The sequence below is a fragment of the Oreochromis niloticus genome, linkage group LG15 (assembly GCF_001858045.2).
Source record: "Oreochromis niloticus isolate F11D_XX linkage group LG15, O_niloticus_UMD_NMBU, whole genome shotgun sequence".
Taxonomy (NCBI): Eukaryota; Metazoa; Chordata; class Actinopteri; order Cichliformes; family Cichlidae; genus Oreochromis; species Oreochromis niloticus.
Window position 1 is genome coordinate 12,768,556 of NC_031980.2, and position 14,964 is coordinate 12,783,519.

The window sequence follows — 14,964 nt, forward strand, 5'->3', positions numbered from 1 at the left end:
TGACTGCAAATCACTTTGGCTAGCTATACAAAGTCAGCACAACTATATAGATAAATGCATTTGTTTTAGTGGGTATAACATAAAAAAATACTGCATCAAATTAAAAAAAAATAGAAATTATAACAACTTAATATCATGTTATTATATTGTATTTTATTTTTGCCGTTTTTATTTCTTTGTTTCTGTGTTTGCCGCTGTGAATTTCAGTATTTCCTTGGGTTTTTACCGCGAATTTAATTTTGTTTTAGGAAATATTTGCTTTGTTTCCATTGAGACGCCCCTGTCGTTACCATGGATACCATAAACTTACCACGGTGAGAGCTCTCGTGCAATTTTACACACCAACGAAACCTGCTGTTAAATCCACAAATTACACAATTACCACTGCTAACATCTTGTGCAAAGGAGGAGATAAAAAATATATATATATATATATCAAGACTGGAAATGTCTTGTACCTGGAACAGCCACGGACTACCATTTTTACCGGGATATACATTTCGAGATGTGACGGTAAGAATATGATTAAACAAAACTATAGGGTTTGCTTAGTAGTTTGAAACATTAACGATTGACAGAGTTTTACTTCTTTTCTTTTTTTTTTTTTTAAATATTTGTCGATTATTTTTTAATAATGCAGATGTCTTCTTACATTCCTCCACTAGTTAGGTTGTTTAAGTTGCTAAAGTACTAGCCAGCTCTCGAGTGACCTTTAAAACATCCCGGATGTTCTCTAAAGAGTCTTTGATAATTATTGGTTCTTTTATAAGGTTATTTTATTTTACCAAGCCCTAATAAAAATGAACAGCAATGCTCTGAATCATAATAACACATAATTATTATTATTTTTTCATAAAATTAACAAATTCACTGTTGACAGTTAACACAGAGAGAATTTATCCCAGGATTGTTGCTATCCATTCTTGCTATACTTTAGGGATGTTATTGTTATTTTGTCTTCCTACAGGCATAGCGCTCAATACTTGATCTACAGTACTGTTCAGTAGTCTTGAGCCACCCCTCGGAAATGAGAAATGGGTGCAAGAATGTATTGGAACATGTGCAAACATACATGGGAATACAGTACTGAAGGCAAAAACTGAGTTTGTACAATTCTAATCACCCTGAAAGTCAATATTTGGTCTGAGCACCTTTATTCTTCAACACAAACAGAACTCTTAGGCAACAATGCTTGTCATTTCTTTAAGTAGTGTTCGTGAATAGTTCCCCAGGCCTCTTGGGGGACATTTAAAAATCTTCTTTGGATTCTAGCTGCCTTTTGTTACATTAACAGGGGTGGTAGCTCAGGAGTTAGAGCAAGTCATCTACTAATTGGACAGTTAGTGGTTTGATCCCTGGCTACAAGTATGGCCAAATTTCCTTGGGTAAGATACTAACCCCAAGATGCTCTCCAATGTGAGTGACTGGTTTATAAAAAGCACTTGGGTGAATGATGTTGGATTGTAGGGAGTAGAAAAATGCTATTTAAAGAATTATCAGAACATTGAGGTCTGGACTCTGGGGAGGCCAGTCTATCACTGATTGTGCTCCCTTGTGTATTTTTCTATCCAGTTATGCCTTCACCGCATTGGAAGTGTGTTTTGGCAAAAAACAAAAAACAAAAAAAAAGGTTTCGGCAATTTTATGGATTGACATGATTGATCAAACTCGGTTCATAATTCAATTAATTTTGACACCGCTGTCTGAAATTCAGCCCCAAACCACAACAGACCTCCACTGTGTTTTGCTCACGGGTGCCTAATAAACTGTGTTTTCTGTGTTCTGTGTTAATGGGAACAGATGATGTGTTTTTGTGACAGTATACTAGTAAGATAACTAGAGATATATTTTTAGATTGTTATGTTGTAGTTTTCTGCTATGTGTAGACAACACTGGCTCATTGCTTGAGTTAGGTGTCTTTTTTAATGCTTCAGTCATTCATAGGTCAATGTCAAGTGAGTTAACAATTAAAGAATTCCTCTAAAAATGGTCAGGAACAAGGACTTGAATTAAAATCCTTGAAAAAGCAGCCAATAGAACAACGTTAAAAGACCTTAAGAAAGCCTGGAGAATTATTGGCTACTTGGAACAAAATATACACAAGGGGTGGCTCAAGACTTGCACAGACTACTGTAACATTGGACAGAACACTCCCATATTGGTATTTAAGTGTAAACCACATCAATTAGTGATAAGTGCTTCATATAATTACATTTCTGTCTGTATTTACCTGAGCTAATTTATTTCTTCCTCTGTGTTTGCAGAAGTCAGCCTTCCATCGACCCCAAACTCTGAGCTATAGGAATGGTTATGCTCTGCCCCGACGTCCCACTGTGGGCATTGGCAACGACCCTCTTTTATCAGAGCAGCTCACTCAACAAGAGATTAGTGAGTTAGCCTTCGAGACACCTGACCTTACTTATGGCCCCTTTGGTAAAAGAGTACATGAAGACTTCCTCCCTGCTCATGTGGCCCTTGACAAGAAGGTTTGGTAACACCTATAGTTGTAAAACTCATAAAAACATAAAGGTTCTTCATCTGTTATTCATCACTACCACCTGTCTTGCAGGCGCTGCGCTACTATGGATATTTTATGGAGGCTATTTTGTATTCCCCTGAAGAAGAGTACCGTGTACGCCCTGTGGTAATTTACTATTACCTAGAGGATGACAGCATTTGCATTATCGAGCCCACAGTAGAGAACTCTGGGATACCACAGGGAAAGCGGATCAAACGCCACCAGTTGCCCAAGAATGAACGTGGAGAGCATTACCATTGGAAAGATCTCAACCTTGGTATGGACCTGGACGTGTATGGGGTCAAATACCGCATTACCCAGTGTGATACCTTTACTAAGGTACAACCTTATGTGTTTGAATGCTGTGGAAATGAAACTATGCATTAGAAGTCTGCTGTTATAAATACACTTCCTGCGTGTTCTGATCTCTCATTCTTTGTACAGGAATTCATGGAAAGTGAAGGCATGATTGTAAATGACCCTGAGCTAATGCCAGCGGATCCTTACATCATGCGTCGTGAAAACCCTCCACCGTGTCACACTACACCTTCCACATTTGATAATTTGCACAAGTTTCTCAAGATGGACCGCAAGGTAAATGAAATTCTGTCCTTTCCAAGCTGACTGTGTTACATTTATCACGTTTAGCACTGTCACATCACAGCAACGTCCAAGGTTTGAATCCACCAATCTTGATTTGTGTTAGAGTTCTAATAAGTGTTAGAAATTAAATTCCTGGATTGGGTATCCCTGCCATGAAATAAATGGCAGATATAATAGAGGCATGCCTGTATTTGTAGTTTCATTCTTCTACACTTTTTTGGTCAGGTGTTACGCTTCTTCGCTCTGTGGGATGATGCTGACTCTCTATATGGGGAGTCCAGGCCTGTTACCATTCACTATTACCTGGTGGATGATACAGTGGAGATCGCAGAAGTCCACCAACCAAACAGTGGCCGGGATCCCTTCCCCATCCTGATGCGGAGGCAGAGACTACCCAAAAAGATCAAATCAGGTTTCATACAGTACTGTGCGTTTGTTAAATGTGCATTTAACTGACTTGATTTGATACAGTGCAGTAAAGTGAGTTATGTCATCAGTTAAGTTTTTTTTTCTTTCCTACTTTATGTATGACATAAACGGCTTTATGAAATGATGACAAAAATGATGACATGTTATGTAAAAAGATTAATTACACTGGCTTCTACAAAGTACTCGGTTTTCTAGATACATCAAAAATACTGTGGGACTGTGGTAATATTTTGTATATTTAATTTTTACATTGGTGTACTCTTGTTTATTTGTAGAGAACTTCCCCAGTGCAGTGATGGAGGTCTCAAAGGAAGAGGTGGATGAGTATTACTCCCCAAAAGACTTCCAGGTGGGTCAAAGGATGAAACTACTGGGGCGCAACTTCCTGCTTTATGACTGTGATGGCTTCACTAAAGAATATTACCAGAAGAACCACCCGGAAATGGAGATGAAGTCCATAGAGATACCAAAGAAGGCTGATATCCCTCAAGACAGGAAGAAGGTAAATTGAACTGTATATTTAACCTATTTTTGTTTTTTATGTTAGCAAAAATTTTATCTAAACTGAAGCCCATCCTGGAATGGGATTACACCACGATTATAAACTACATCCATCTGTGAATTTGACTTTCATGATGTCAGTGATACACCTGCATCTTACACAGTGATGACGCATCATACTGACAGAATCTGTCTACAGATAGTCATATAAACACTTGATAAAGCTCTAAAAACTACCTTTGAAGAGGTTCCTGCTATAGTAAGTGTCTCAAGGACCTAATTTTGCCATGACTGCATACACACAGACAGATTCAGAAGGTAATCTGTATCACTGAGGAGGCATGATTTATACTGCTTTAAGCCAGACCAGTTCAAAGTGATAGGAAGGCAATAGTAGCTCAATTAAGCAGACGGACTACAGCAGCAGAAGTGTATATGTTTTTGTACATTATTACTTTGTGTCCATTTCCTTCTCTCTTTCTCCATGCTGTCCATTCTTACAGACAATTCCTCCCTACAATGGTTTTGGCTCACTTGAGGATTCTCTTCAGAATTGTTTGCGTCTGATTCCCGAGCCTCCCAAAGTGAACGTGGTAAAGATGCTAGAGAACAACCATAAAGTGTTGCGCTACAGTGCCAGACTGGTGAGCAACATTTAGCAGAGCATTTGTAGCAGTTTAAACAGAAACACTGCAGATTAGAGATATTTTTACTCCTCAGTAAAAATTTATTTAAAAAGGGGTGATTATGCAAAAACGCTATTTTTATTTTTACACGTTGGTTAAGCCCGCCTATGTTGCATTCCAGGACTCCCAGAATCCTGAAGATGAAGACCGCCGTTTCATCCTGTCCTACTTCCTGTCCAATGACATGATCAGCATTTTTGAAAAGACCACACGCAACTCTGGTATCATTGGTGGAAAGTTTCTGGAAAAGTCCCGTGTGCCCAAGCCGGACTCTACTGTAGACAAACCTGCGTACTACTCACCTGCAGACTTCGCTATCGGGGCCACTGTGGAAGGTAACAGCTGAAATCCTATGTTAACCAGGACTGGGAAAACAAACATGCCACTATCCCAACTTTTTTTAAGCGGGTTTCTGACTTCAAATTGAAAATGATTATATATGCATTTTTGTACAGTAACATTTCTCAGTTATGACATTTTAAATGTTATCTTTAGTATATCAAGATTATAAAATTTACCTTTTCCCTTTTTTTTTTTCCCACTTTCAGTTTTTGGTCACCGCTTTGTGCTGACTGATGCCGACCACTACGTGCTCAGATACTTGGAGTCTAACTGGAGTGACATCCCTTCCAAGATGCTGGATTCTTTGCGGCAGAAGCTGGGTGTGGAAATTGAAACTACCCAGCCACCTGACCAAGATGGGAAAGACTATGCCAGCCATTTAAACTAAATTATTTGTCAGTGATACCTTTGACCAGGTAGGTATCTCTTTGGAAAAAATAGATGCTAATTAGTTCATGCTCATCCTAATTGCCCCCCCCGCCCTTCTCATTATCAGGTGAAGCAACAGAGCAGTCTCTTTGATGTGAAGAATTTCCTTATTTCAGAGTTCTTCTTCTGCAATAAATCTACTGTAAATCAAAGCCTTTACTAAAATTTCCTTGACAATTAAATAATAAACATGACACCTTTCAAGTGATACCTTACACTGAGACAAATGATAAATACAGCGACCTTTTGTTGTTGCTTTAAAATTAACCTTATGGCGTCTCTGATGAGGAGACTTCAAATTTGTCCATTCACACACCATAAATTCCAACAAGTGATTATTCTTTTTTTTGTAGTTTTGTTTTTTTGTTTTAAACACATGGTGCATAAAATGTAAACCAGCTGAAAAGACCTCAGATGCAAAACTTATATCAGAAAAAATCTCATTATTTAATAAAGAAATTAAAAACAAAAAAGGAAAAGAAAAAAAAAAGAAAACATGAAACAGCATGCGGTAATATCCAACATACATACTTAATGCATATTTGTTAAATGACCAGTGACAGTTGTATGATTTCGACAGTAAGCTCATATCATACTTTATCATCAGTAACGCTTTTCTGCTCCAGCGGACCAGAATAGAAAACAAGCAAAGCCGGCTCAATGGCAAGAGCTGCAATATCTCACAATGCTACAACCAATACAGTACTTGTGTATGAGGACTAATCAACACATTCAGCATGGACATACACATTAAAATGTGCCGCACACTGCGTTCACTTTACTTTTGAAATCACTCTGCATTCAATGGTGTGCTTCAGGGTGGGATCACAGGCTTTGTGGATGTATATAAAAAAAAAAAAATACTGATATGATGAGAAGAGAAAATGTCTGTTGGGGCTCAAGGGGTTTCCTTGGATTTCATTTTCCAGCATTCAAGCCTAAGTCTGTAGCGACTGAGTCCCCGTGGCGTCTCAGGAAATACTCATCCAGAAGCTTGATGGCCAGTGGCTATCAGCTTCGCTGTGGTGCTGATGAGAAACCTTGGCCAGGGCTAAGGTCTCCTGTTTAGGCCAGTCAGTTTGTTATCTTAAGGGGATTTGAGTTTCTTCGTCCGAGGAGAGGCTCCGTTCTCAGCTTTAAGAACTCCATTTTCATGGTGACCAACTGCCAGGCAGAGAAGGGAGAAATCAGTACTTCTGTTAATGCAGCACATGTAAGAATCAGTGTGAAAGATAAATGAAGAAAGCAGAAATGACAGCAGAGAAGAGACAAATGCTAAGTCTCATTTCCTTTTTCTTTTGCAAGTATTTAACAGGTAATGCCCGAGAATTATGAAAGCCAGCAGAGCAGGTGTTTAAACTCACGTGAATCTCTTTTTAGTGGCCTTAGGGGTTGTTTTGCAGCAGACTTCTTGCGAACAGCCTGCTCGTGTCTGAACTCCCTCCAGCGCCTCAGCTGGAAGCGAATAAACTTCCAGAGTAGCCACGATTGAGTTAAACAAACCAACAGTAGAACGGTCATCCTGAAAGAAGAAAAAAAACGAAACAAACGTGTGCTCGTAAAAATGGGTCATTGTGTTGCAAAATGTTAAAAATTTGATGCAAATGTATGACATTTTCAACAGCCTAAATAAAATATCTGAATTCCTTCCTGGCTCCTATACATCCTCCTCAAAATGAATGATGCAAAACAATACAAAAATGAACACTACAAGGGCACAAAATGTAATTATACTCTTATGTTGTTTCTGTAGCTCTAAACAGTTCTTGCAGTACCAGAAAATAAATCATTATCCACAGATGTTGGACATTGCTCTTTTTTTTCCCTCTCAATATAACTCACCTTATCAGCACAGTGTTGAAGTTCCCCATCTCCAGGTCCAGCCCCTGATTCTCAGAACGAGCCAAACCAAACCCCACTGCCAGGAACATCAGGGTCAGCGTAGACATCCGCGTAAACACGAAGCTGACCGCCCACAGATCAAACCTGGGGGAGGACACACAGCGAGGTTGGGCCCAGAGAAAGGAAAAGGGAAAAAAAAAAAAGCTGCTGAGATCATCAGTTCAAGGTGGTGGTTAACATTGTAATATTATAATGTACTGTAAAACTATCCGAGTCAAACGGTGAACAACGCTGAAAACACATGATGGAGTTGCTTACAAACAAAAACACTGAGATTTATTTTTTAAAAGGTCGCACTGTTGGGCTTGATCTACTTCTATCTCATTCCTTTATCAAGTAAAACCTGCTGAAGCCTCTTCGCAGGTAAGATAGCTTACATTTTCTGGTGGTTCTCATCAGTGAAATACAGGAGTCTGGCGATGTGGAAGCCCAACTCTGACACATACTGCAGGAAGAGGAGTACCAGACCCACACGACTTAAACTAGGCAGGAAAGAGGAAACACAAAGTCGAGAGATTAGGTGATAAAAGGAAATCATGCCCAAGCATTTTGCAACTCAGGAGTCACCGTGAAGTGCAGCTGGATACCAATTTTGAGCCATTATCTAAAAATAACTAAATCGCCAGTACAGTTTGATCTGACTTAACCCCGAAATAACTTCTACCATCACCACTGTCTTTATGTTGTTCCCTCACAGATTTCAAATCAAGGTTCTTTGAGTGCCACGTTTCTCCCTTACATCCCTGCTGATAGAAAACCACTAAGTTGAGCAGCACAGTGAAAATTGCTGCTGCAAAGAATTTGAAAGACCTTGAAATGACTCAAATACCAAGCATTTAGCGAGTCTTCTCTACTCACACCTTTGGATATTTACTGGCCAACTTCAAAGGGATTCTTACTTTAACAAATAGGCTGCAGAGATGTGGAGCAAATACAGGCAGATGTACTGGAGCTGCCGAGAAATCTCCTCCTGCAAAACAAACAGCCTTTATTTGCAAATGATTTTAAAGCTTGACACCGTCCCCCACCTCTCCGTCCATTTCCAACTCTCTCTATTGCACATGCAGAATATACATGAGCCCAAATATAAACAGAGCTTATCTAATCACACTTTAGAACTCCTCCAGTTTCAAGGACTCTCCAACTGACCTTGCGGACTTTCTGGAAGTAGAGCTCTGGCAAGGCATGGAGCCAATAAGCAAGCTGAGTGAGGTAGAAAAACTTCACCTGAAACCTGGACCAGACACACACAGACAGATGCGGGTAAGACAGAGGGAGAAGCACACATAATCTATATTCTGCCTCACTGATAGTCTTAGTTTTATTATATAATTACGACTACGGTCGAAAAAAAACAAACAAAAAAACAACAAGTTTGTAGACAGCCAACTTATCGTGTTTCTGCAGCAAAATGTAGCTGTGTTAAACCGTGTTACATAAGATATTCTTGATGATCCCCTCTTCTGAAAAAGAAACTCTAAAAGCCTCCTACTTTGCACAAATGCATAATGACTGAAACTAGCACTACTGAATGAACAATGGACTGTGAAGTTCATTGCAAACTGTTATGACCATCGATCTATGAGCACCGATCAATGGCCATGAGTTGAGGGAATGCCTGTAATCCTAGCATTGTAAGATGGTGAAAGACGCGCCCTTAAGCCCCCTCCTCGATTCAGAGATGGTCTTTCCCTTTTCACGTAAATGGCCTCCTTGACTCCCCGCTCAAACCAGCGTTCCTCCCTGTCCAGGATGTGTATATCCTCATGTGTTGTGCTTCACCAGAGGTTGTTTGGTTTCCCCCATGTATAAATCATGCCAATCCTCCTGGCACTTAACAGCGTAAGCTATATTACCCCGTTTGTGCTGGGGGACCCGATCCTTGGGGTGGACCGATTTTGGCACACCCTGACACATAAGGGATCACTAAAGGTTTCCACTTTAGGCAGCAATTGTCCTTCTTCTCTCCTGGAGCTTTCTCTAGGTGCCTTCCCAGCTTTGACAATTGTCCATAACCACATTTACTCAGGGCCTTCTTGATATGATGTTCTTCTGTTTTCCTGGCCACTGTATCTGTGGGGATGGTGTTCGCTCTGTGTTGTAGCATCCTGATGACACCCAGTTTGTGCTCCAGTGGATGTTTAGAGTCAAACCTTAAATACTGATCTGTATGCGTTGGTTTACAGTACACATTTGTACTCTACCATTATTATATTTTAATAATGATTATAGCTAATAACCTCTTATTCTTATTCTCCCTTATTATTTTGATAAATGCCACCAGAAAAAGTCAGGCGGTAGAGACTCTGGCAAGTAAAACTGGTTGGGGTTAGATTAAATAGCTTAAATGCACTTTATTTATTTAACAGCCAAAATTAAATATAATGTGACGCAAAAACTCATTCTGTCAATTTGCCTGAACCATGTGAAGATCAGTTGCACTTAGGTCCATACCCAGGCCAAAAACCCAACCCCAAAATAATCAAAATCTGGCAGAAGCATCCAGATAAGAGTATCACAAGAGGAAAGGTTATGACAGATTGCTGTATCAGTATTATGTCTCACCTCTAATAAACATGATATTTGTTAGCTACAGTTATTGTTTTATGGTTAAATTAATATATATACCTGAGATGTACATGAGGATAGTTCTCCCAAAGGGTGCTGGGATGCAGGAGATATCCTTCCTGTGTGAAGAAATTAGAACACTGAAAAGTCTTAATACTATTATCTATTAATGTGCGCGGGTGAGCGCCTGTTTTAAGAATATGTGAGGCATTTCCTTCACTAGGAAGTTGTCGCTTGAACGCAGTCTCACTCACTGTAATGAGGATGTAGAAACTCCACACACTAGACACCAAGTGAAACACGCAAAGTTGACCCGACTCATTAAACTTGGTGTTCTTGCTCTTGGAGAGGTGAAGACGTCTGTTCACTTTCTGCAACATGAACCATAACAACAGGACGCGTGAATGAGGTTAGATCCCGGCAATAACGGGTGCCATGTTGACTCTGGCATTTGTCATGCACAAGGAAGTGTTACAGGAATACCGTAAGGAGGACAAAAAAAAAAAAATATGATAGAAGCTATTTATGGCTGCTACTTTAAACACTTCCCTGAAGAAGTATTCCTTTCAAGACACGCTGGAAACCGTGGTGATGTTGCTAAAATAAAACCCCGATCCTTTTCGCTGGCCTATTTCTAAACAATGACACATGGGCTTCTTCTAGTTCAGGATGGATCAAATACTACTCTTGCTCTCCTTCTGCCTCCAGTCCACCCCCCGCCATCCCCCCACATCAATCTGTTTAAGCTCTTTTGTTTAAAATATTCACAACTGTCATGTGTGGGGTTTTTTTCTCATGTGGTTTGTTTTAAACTGACACACTGAGAGCATTTGGATGCAAACACCATGAGATGAAACAGCACATATCCTGGTTTCAGTATATGGCACGCATCTTCCTCATTATAATATCATGTTTTTGAAACAGTAAAGAGGCCAGTACTGTACGGACCTGATCACCACCTGCACTCATGTATATATCTAACTACTTAGCACTTTTAATTCTTATTTTTATGCCTATTTAAGCATTATATGACAGTATGTTCGCACTAAGTACCGCAGCAATTTCCTAATGTTGTAAACCTGCTCAACATTTGCCAATAAAACCCTTTCTGATTCTGATTCTGACTGTGCACTGAAGGGTTTTTTTTAAGCTAATCAGTTCAAAGCCTGGATGATTACACTGAAAACAATAATATTCTGATTATTTTAAAGCTTCTTTATGGTCTTGGCAAGATTTATGTAACTTGGTACAACCTGGTTATAACCTGTAGTGTTCTCCTTCATTCAACCAATGTGTAGAATGTGTATATAGTGGTTAATGAATCTTTATGTGGGTTTTATTGGAGCGGTGCTTTTGTGGCAATGGGTACCTTATGACGCTTCCTTTCCAAAAACCTTTCTACTAAATTATTACGAATTTGCATACCCACAACAAAAACATTTTCCCTCGTTGTAATTACCTACTCATATTTTTTTTAAATCTGTCAGCTGGAAATAATCAGCATATGTTTCAGACAAAAAACACACCACAAAGCTGGGGCATTGTGAAACAGTAAAAAGATGCTTACGTCCAGAAGATATTCCTGCACTACTGCGTGGAGGATGATAGCGATGAAGAAATAGAACAGGATGGTGGCACAGTCCTTCCATCCGTAATGGTACAACGTCACCTCTCCCTCTAAAACACACACAGGAGATATGAAACACACATAGGATGTTATTTATCAGGGGTGTGTTAAACATCCTGGAAGAACATCCAGCTTCAATAATACCGTGACGCAGAGGAAAAGGTACGGTAGAAGTGAAACTCCATGAGTCAAAGGTTAATAGAGGCTGAATGAAAATAAGCACATAATCAAAATCTGGCTCTTCGTACCTGACGATAAAGTGGTGACGTTGTACTGAGGCTGAATGAACAGTATGGCCGTCTTTGCTGTTGCCTGGAAATTAGACGAGACGTCATCAGCAGCATAGTTCAGCGAACCTGCCTGAATGCAACCTCAAGAATGTGGGCTTCCAAGTAGAGCAAACAGAAGTCAGTCTTTCCTTCATAAAGGATTTTTCACAACCCCCACCCACATCCCCTTGCAGTGTTGTAACAACTTTTTTTTTTTTTTTTAAATATCGGGTTTTCATTTACTGAAGTACATTAGCCATACCAGTTTTCCATATAGTCAATAAAGCATAGACTGTGGTCATATAAAGTAAAACTACGACAGCGATTGTGGTTACTGCCCTGAGTAGAGTCAACCCCCACGAAAGAGCTATTCAAATTAACATATATAGCAAGTGGGCGTGCGAGATTAAGGAAATAGCCTTATCAGTATAGCAGAGCTGTCAGACAGTCACACATCTGGTGTCAAAACTTCCTCATGAGAACTGATTTCTAAAGATGTTCTTCAAAAAAAAAAATTTTAAAAATAGAATGGCAGAGGTTTTTGTTTTAACCCGGTATAAACCTTATTTCTAAAAAAGGGCTTTCAAAACAAAGCAATACCTGCCTGCAAGCACCTGTTACAGGTTGCTGAGTGTGATCCAGGATCAGAAAGTTATGTTCAGATGATGCAGATTTCAACATGCATAAAGCAAATACTTTTGGTTATTCCTGTCACTTATATATATATATATATATATATATATATATATATATATACACACACACATACACACACACACACACATATATATATATATACACACACACACACACACACACATACATCCATTATGCACAGAAAACAAAAATATGTTTTGTTCTGGGTTTTTTTTTAACTTAAAACTTGAATACACTTGAATGTAATAAGAAAAGGTGAAGAGGGCCAGATCTTCAGGTTCGATGATTCATTGCTCAAGCAATTCAAACTGTTAAAAATGGTTTTCTGCTGATTAACCGCCTGCATATTAAAAAGATAACAGAGACTGGTGTCCAGTCATCTCCTTCTCAACCGACGATGTGAACCACTGCAGTAAACTACCGTTTCCCACATGTTAAATTCTGACCTTTACACATATGATTAAGCAAAGTGAAAAAAATGAAACTACAGCCCCCTCCTACCCCCACCCCAAGAGACCTTGTTGGTCCCCTGGTTCCAGTTTGGGCGCCACAGTGAAACAAGTCGCCAGTTACTCCCTGTGGATCGAGGCTACTGGTGACATGTCATCAAATTTTAACATAACTGACTACATGTAGAGCACTCGTGTTCTCTTTTTTTTCCAGTAATGAAAAAAATAAAAGGAAATCCCCTACTTTTTTTTTCCTATTCGATCAGCTGTGTAATCACAGCCAGGGTTCCGTTTTGAAACTTTACTAAATGTCCAGGCGGTGGCTGCCTGGGAGTGTTTGTGCTCACTCAAAAAGAAGAACTAATACATGAATAATCTAATTAATTAATTCACTAAATGTCAGCGGTGAAATCCCTTCAGGTCAAAGCGTGTTAAGAGCAGCTGAGCCCGCAGCTCACAGCAGCAAATATTGAGACGTGGCAGTTAACTAGTTGCGTCAAGACACTGACAAATAGTCAGACAGCTTCCGTATAGGAGTTTCAAAATAAAACGGTTGGCAGCGGAAGTTTGTTGGAACTCAAAGGAAGGAACGTCGGTGCTTTTAATTTGAATCCAGGAAAGGCTTTAACACCTATTTTATTTTAGAAATGTCTGGTAACTGACAATTGCAAAAACAATTGCTGCAAAGAGTTTTTGCTGTAAAAGACACTGTCATGCGATTAAACGGTCATGTAGCTTTGCTACCCAAGTCAAGTGTTTAGGTTTTACCCAGATTCTAGAAACTTAAAGACAAGACAAGGGGAAACTTTCACCAAGTAAAGCAATAATACGAAAACGCTGTAGTTTGTGCACAGCTGCTTTTTTAAACCCGTTTCCTCCTACCTTAAAAGCACCGCATAGATTGTTACTCTGACTGCGACCAGAGCAACATTTTTTTCTTCCCCAAACTTGTAAAAAATAAAACACAAAAAAAATGCACGAACGACAAACCCGCGAAACCGATAACAGCTAAATTAACAGACATAATCTTATGAGCAACCGTTTCTACAAAGCGGGAATCGCTTTAAGTGGGATTTCAAGTTACAGCTTTGAGTTTGCAGCAGGCTTTGCCATCTTAAAACAGCTGAGGGAGACGAGAGAAGGAAAAAAGGAATGTGAGTTCATCTCACCTCAAACATCAGTCCAATCAGAATGAAAATCACCAAACCGAATACGATGTCAGCATGGTTTTGAATTAAGAACTCCTGGCTGAAGAAAGGATAGCTCTTATTTCTTCGGCGAAATGCCATGTCAACACAATAGGCTTTTCCCTTCTGTTTTAAAAATCAGAATTTTTCTGACTACGAAGTTCAGTGAGTTAACTTTCTCGGCGACGTACGCATGCGCGTCGTCTTAAAGGGCCAGAGCCATAAATACCTTCTTTGGGTCGATTTACACAATAAGTTAGGTTCAGTCTGCCTTGTCAGACTCAACATAACCACTTTTACAGCTGCATGCCGAATTGGCATAAAGTGTTGTGCAAAAGTCTTGAGCTATCTCTGTTTTCTTTATATTTTGCTTCCAAGGAGCCAGACTTTCTTGCATCCTTTGTTTTGAGCAACAGTTTTTCCGTGTTCTCTGAAGGTCTTTTAAAGTTTTTCACTCATTTTCATTATCTAACTATTTTCAGAGGAATGTAGATAACAGAAAACTAAGCAAAGAATCAAGTTTAAATTGTATCTTTAGGGGCTTTGTTACTAGCAGCATGCGTAATTTGCTCCTTTAGTTTAAATCTACAAAAAAAAAAAAAAAAAAAGCCAAAGACAACATAGTCTTGACATGGACAAAATTGTATTTTTGCAACAACAACATGATTCCCAAAGCCCTATTAGAGTTGGCTTTGGCACATCTTGATTCATGTGCAGTGTGTTCTTAAATAAATCTGAGGACAAATAGAGGACAAAAGAATCTCCAGCAGATGAAGTGTATCTGTATGTTATGCCCT

At 39.4% G+C, this 14,964-nt stretch overlaps 2 protein-coding genes across 2 annotated transcripts; one reads left to right on the top strand and one right to left on the bottom strand.

The window, feature by feature from the left end:
* Positions 1-279: 279 nt before the first annotated feature.
* efhc1 (EF-hand domain (C-terminal) containing 1) lies at positions 280-6,235 on the top strand. Its single transcript, XM_003458251.4, has 10 exons — positions 280-513; positions 2,265-2,486; positions 2,570-2,857; positions 2,963-3,112; positions 3,347-3,533; positions 3,826-4,052; positions 4,555-4,695; positions 4,859-5,072; positions 5,286-5,495; positions 5,576-6,235. Exons 1-9 carry the CDS (start codon positions 448-450, stop codon positions 5,465-5,467), a joined length of 1,677 nt encoding a protein of 558 aa, XP_003458299.1. The 5' UTR covers positions 280-447; the 3' UTR covers positions 5,468-5,495; positions 5,576-6,235.
* Positions 6,072-14,374, bottom strand: tram2 (translocation associated membrane protein 2). Its single transcript, XM_003458234.5, has 11 exons — positions 14,150-14,374; positions 11,854-11,917; positions 11,546-11,655; positions 10,233-10,349; positions 10,039-10,097; positions 8,560-8,644; positions 8,310-8,380; positions 7,788-7,892; positions 7,351-7,494; positions 6,873-7,030; positions 6,072-6,672 (listed from the first exon to the last, which is right to left on the bottom strand). The coding sequence occupies exons 1-11, from the start codon at positions 14,267-14,269 to the stop codon at positions 6,596-6,598; spliced, it is 1,110 nt and encodes a 369-aa protein (XP_003458282.1). The 5' UTR covers positions 14,270-14,374; the 3' UTR covers positions 6,072-6,595.
* Positions 14,375-14,964: the final 590 nt, after the last annotated feature.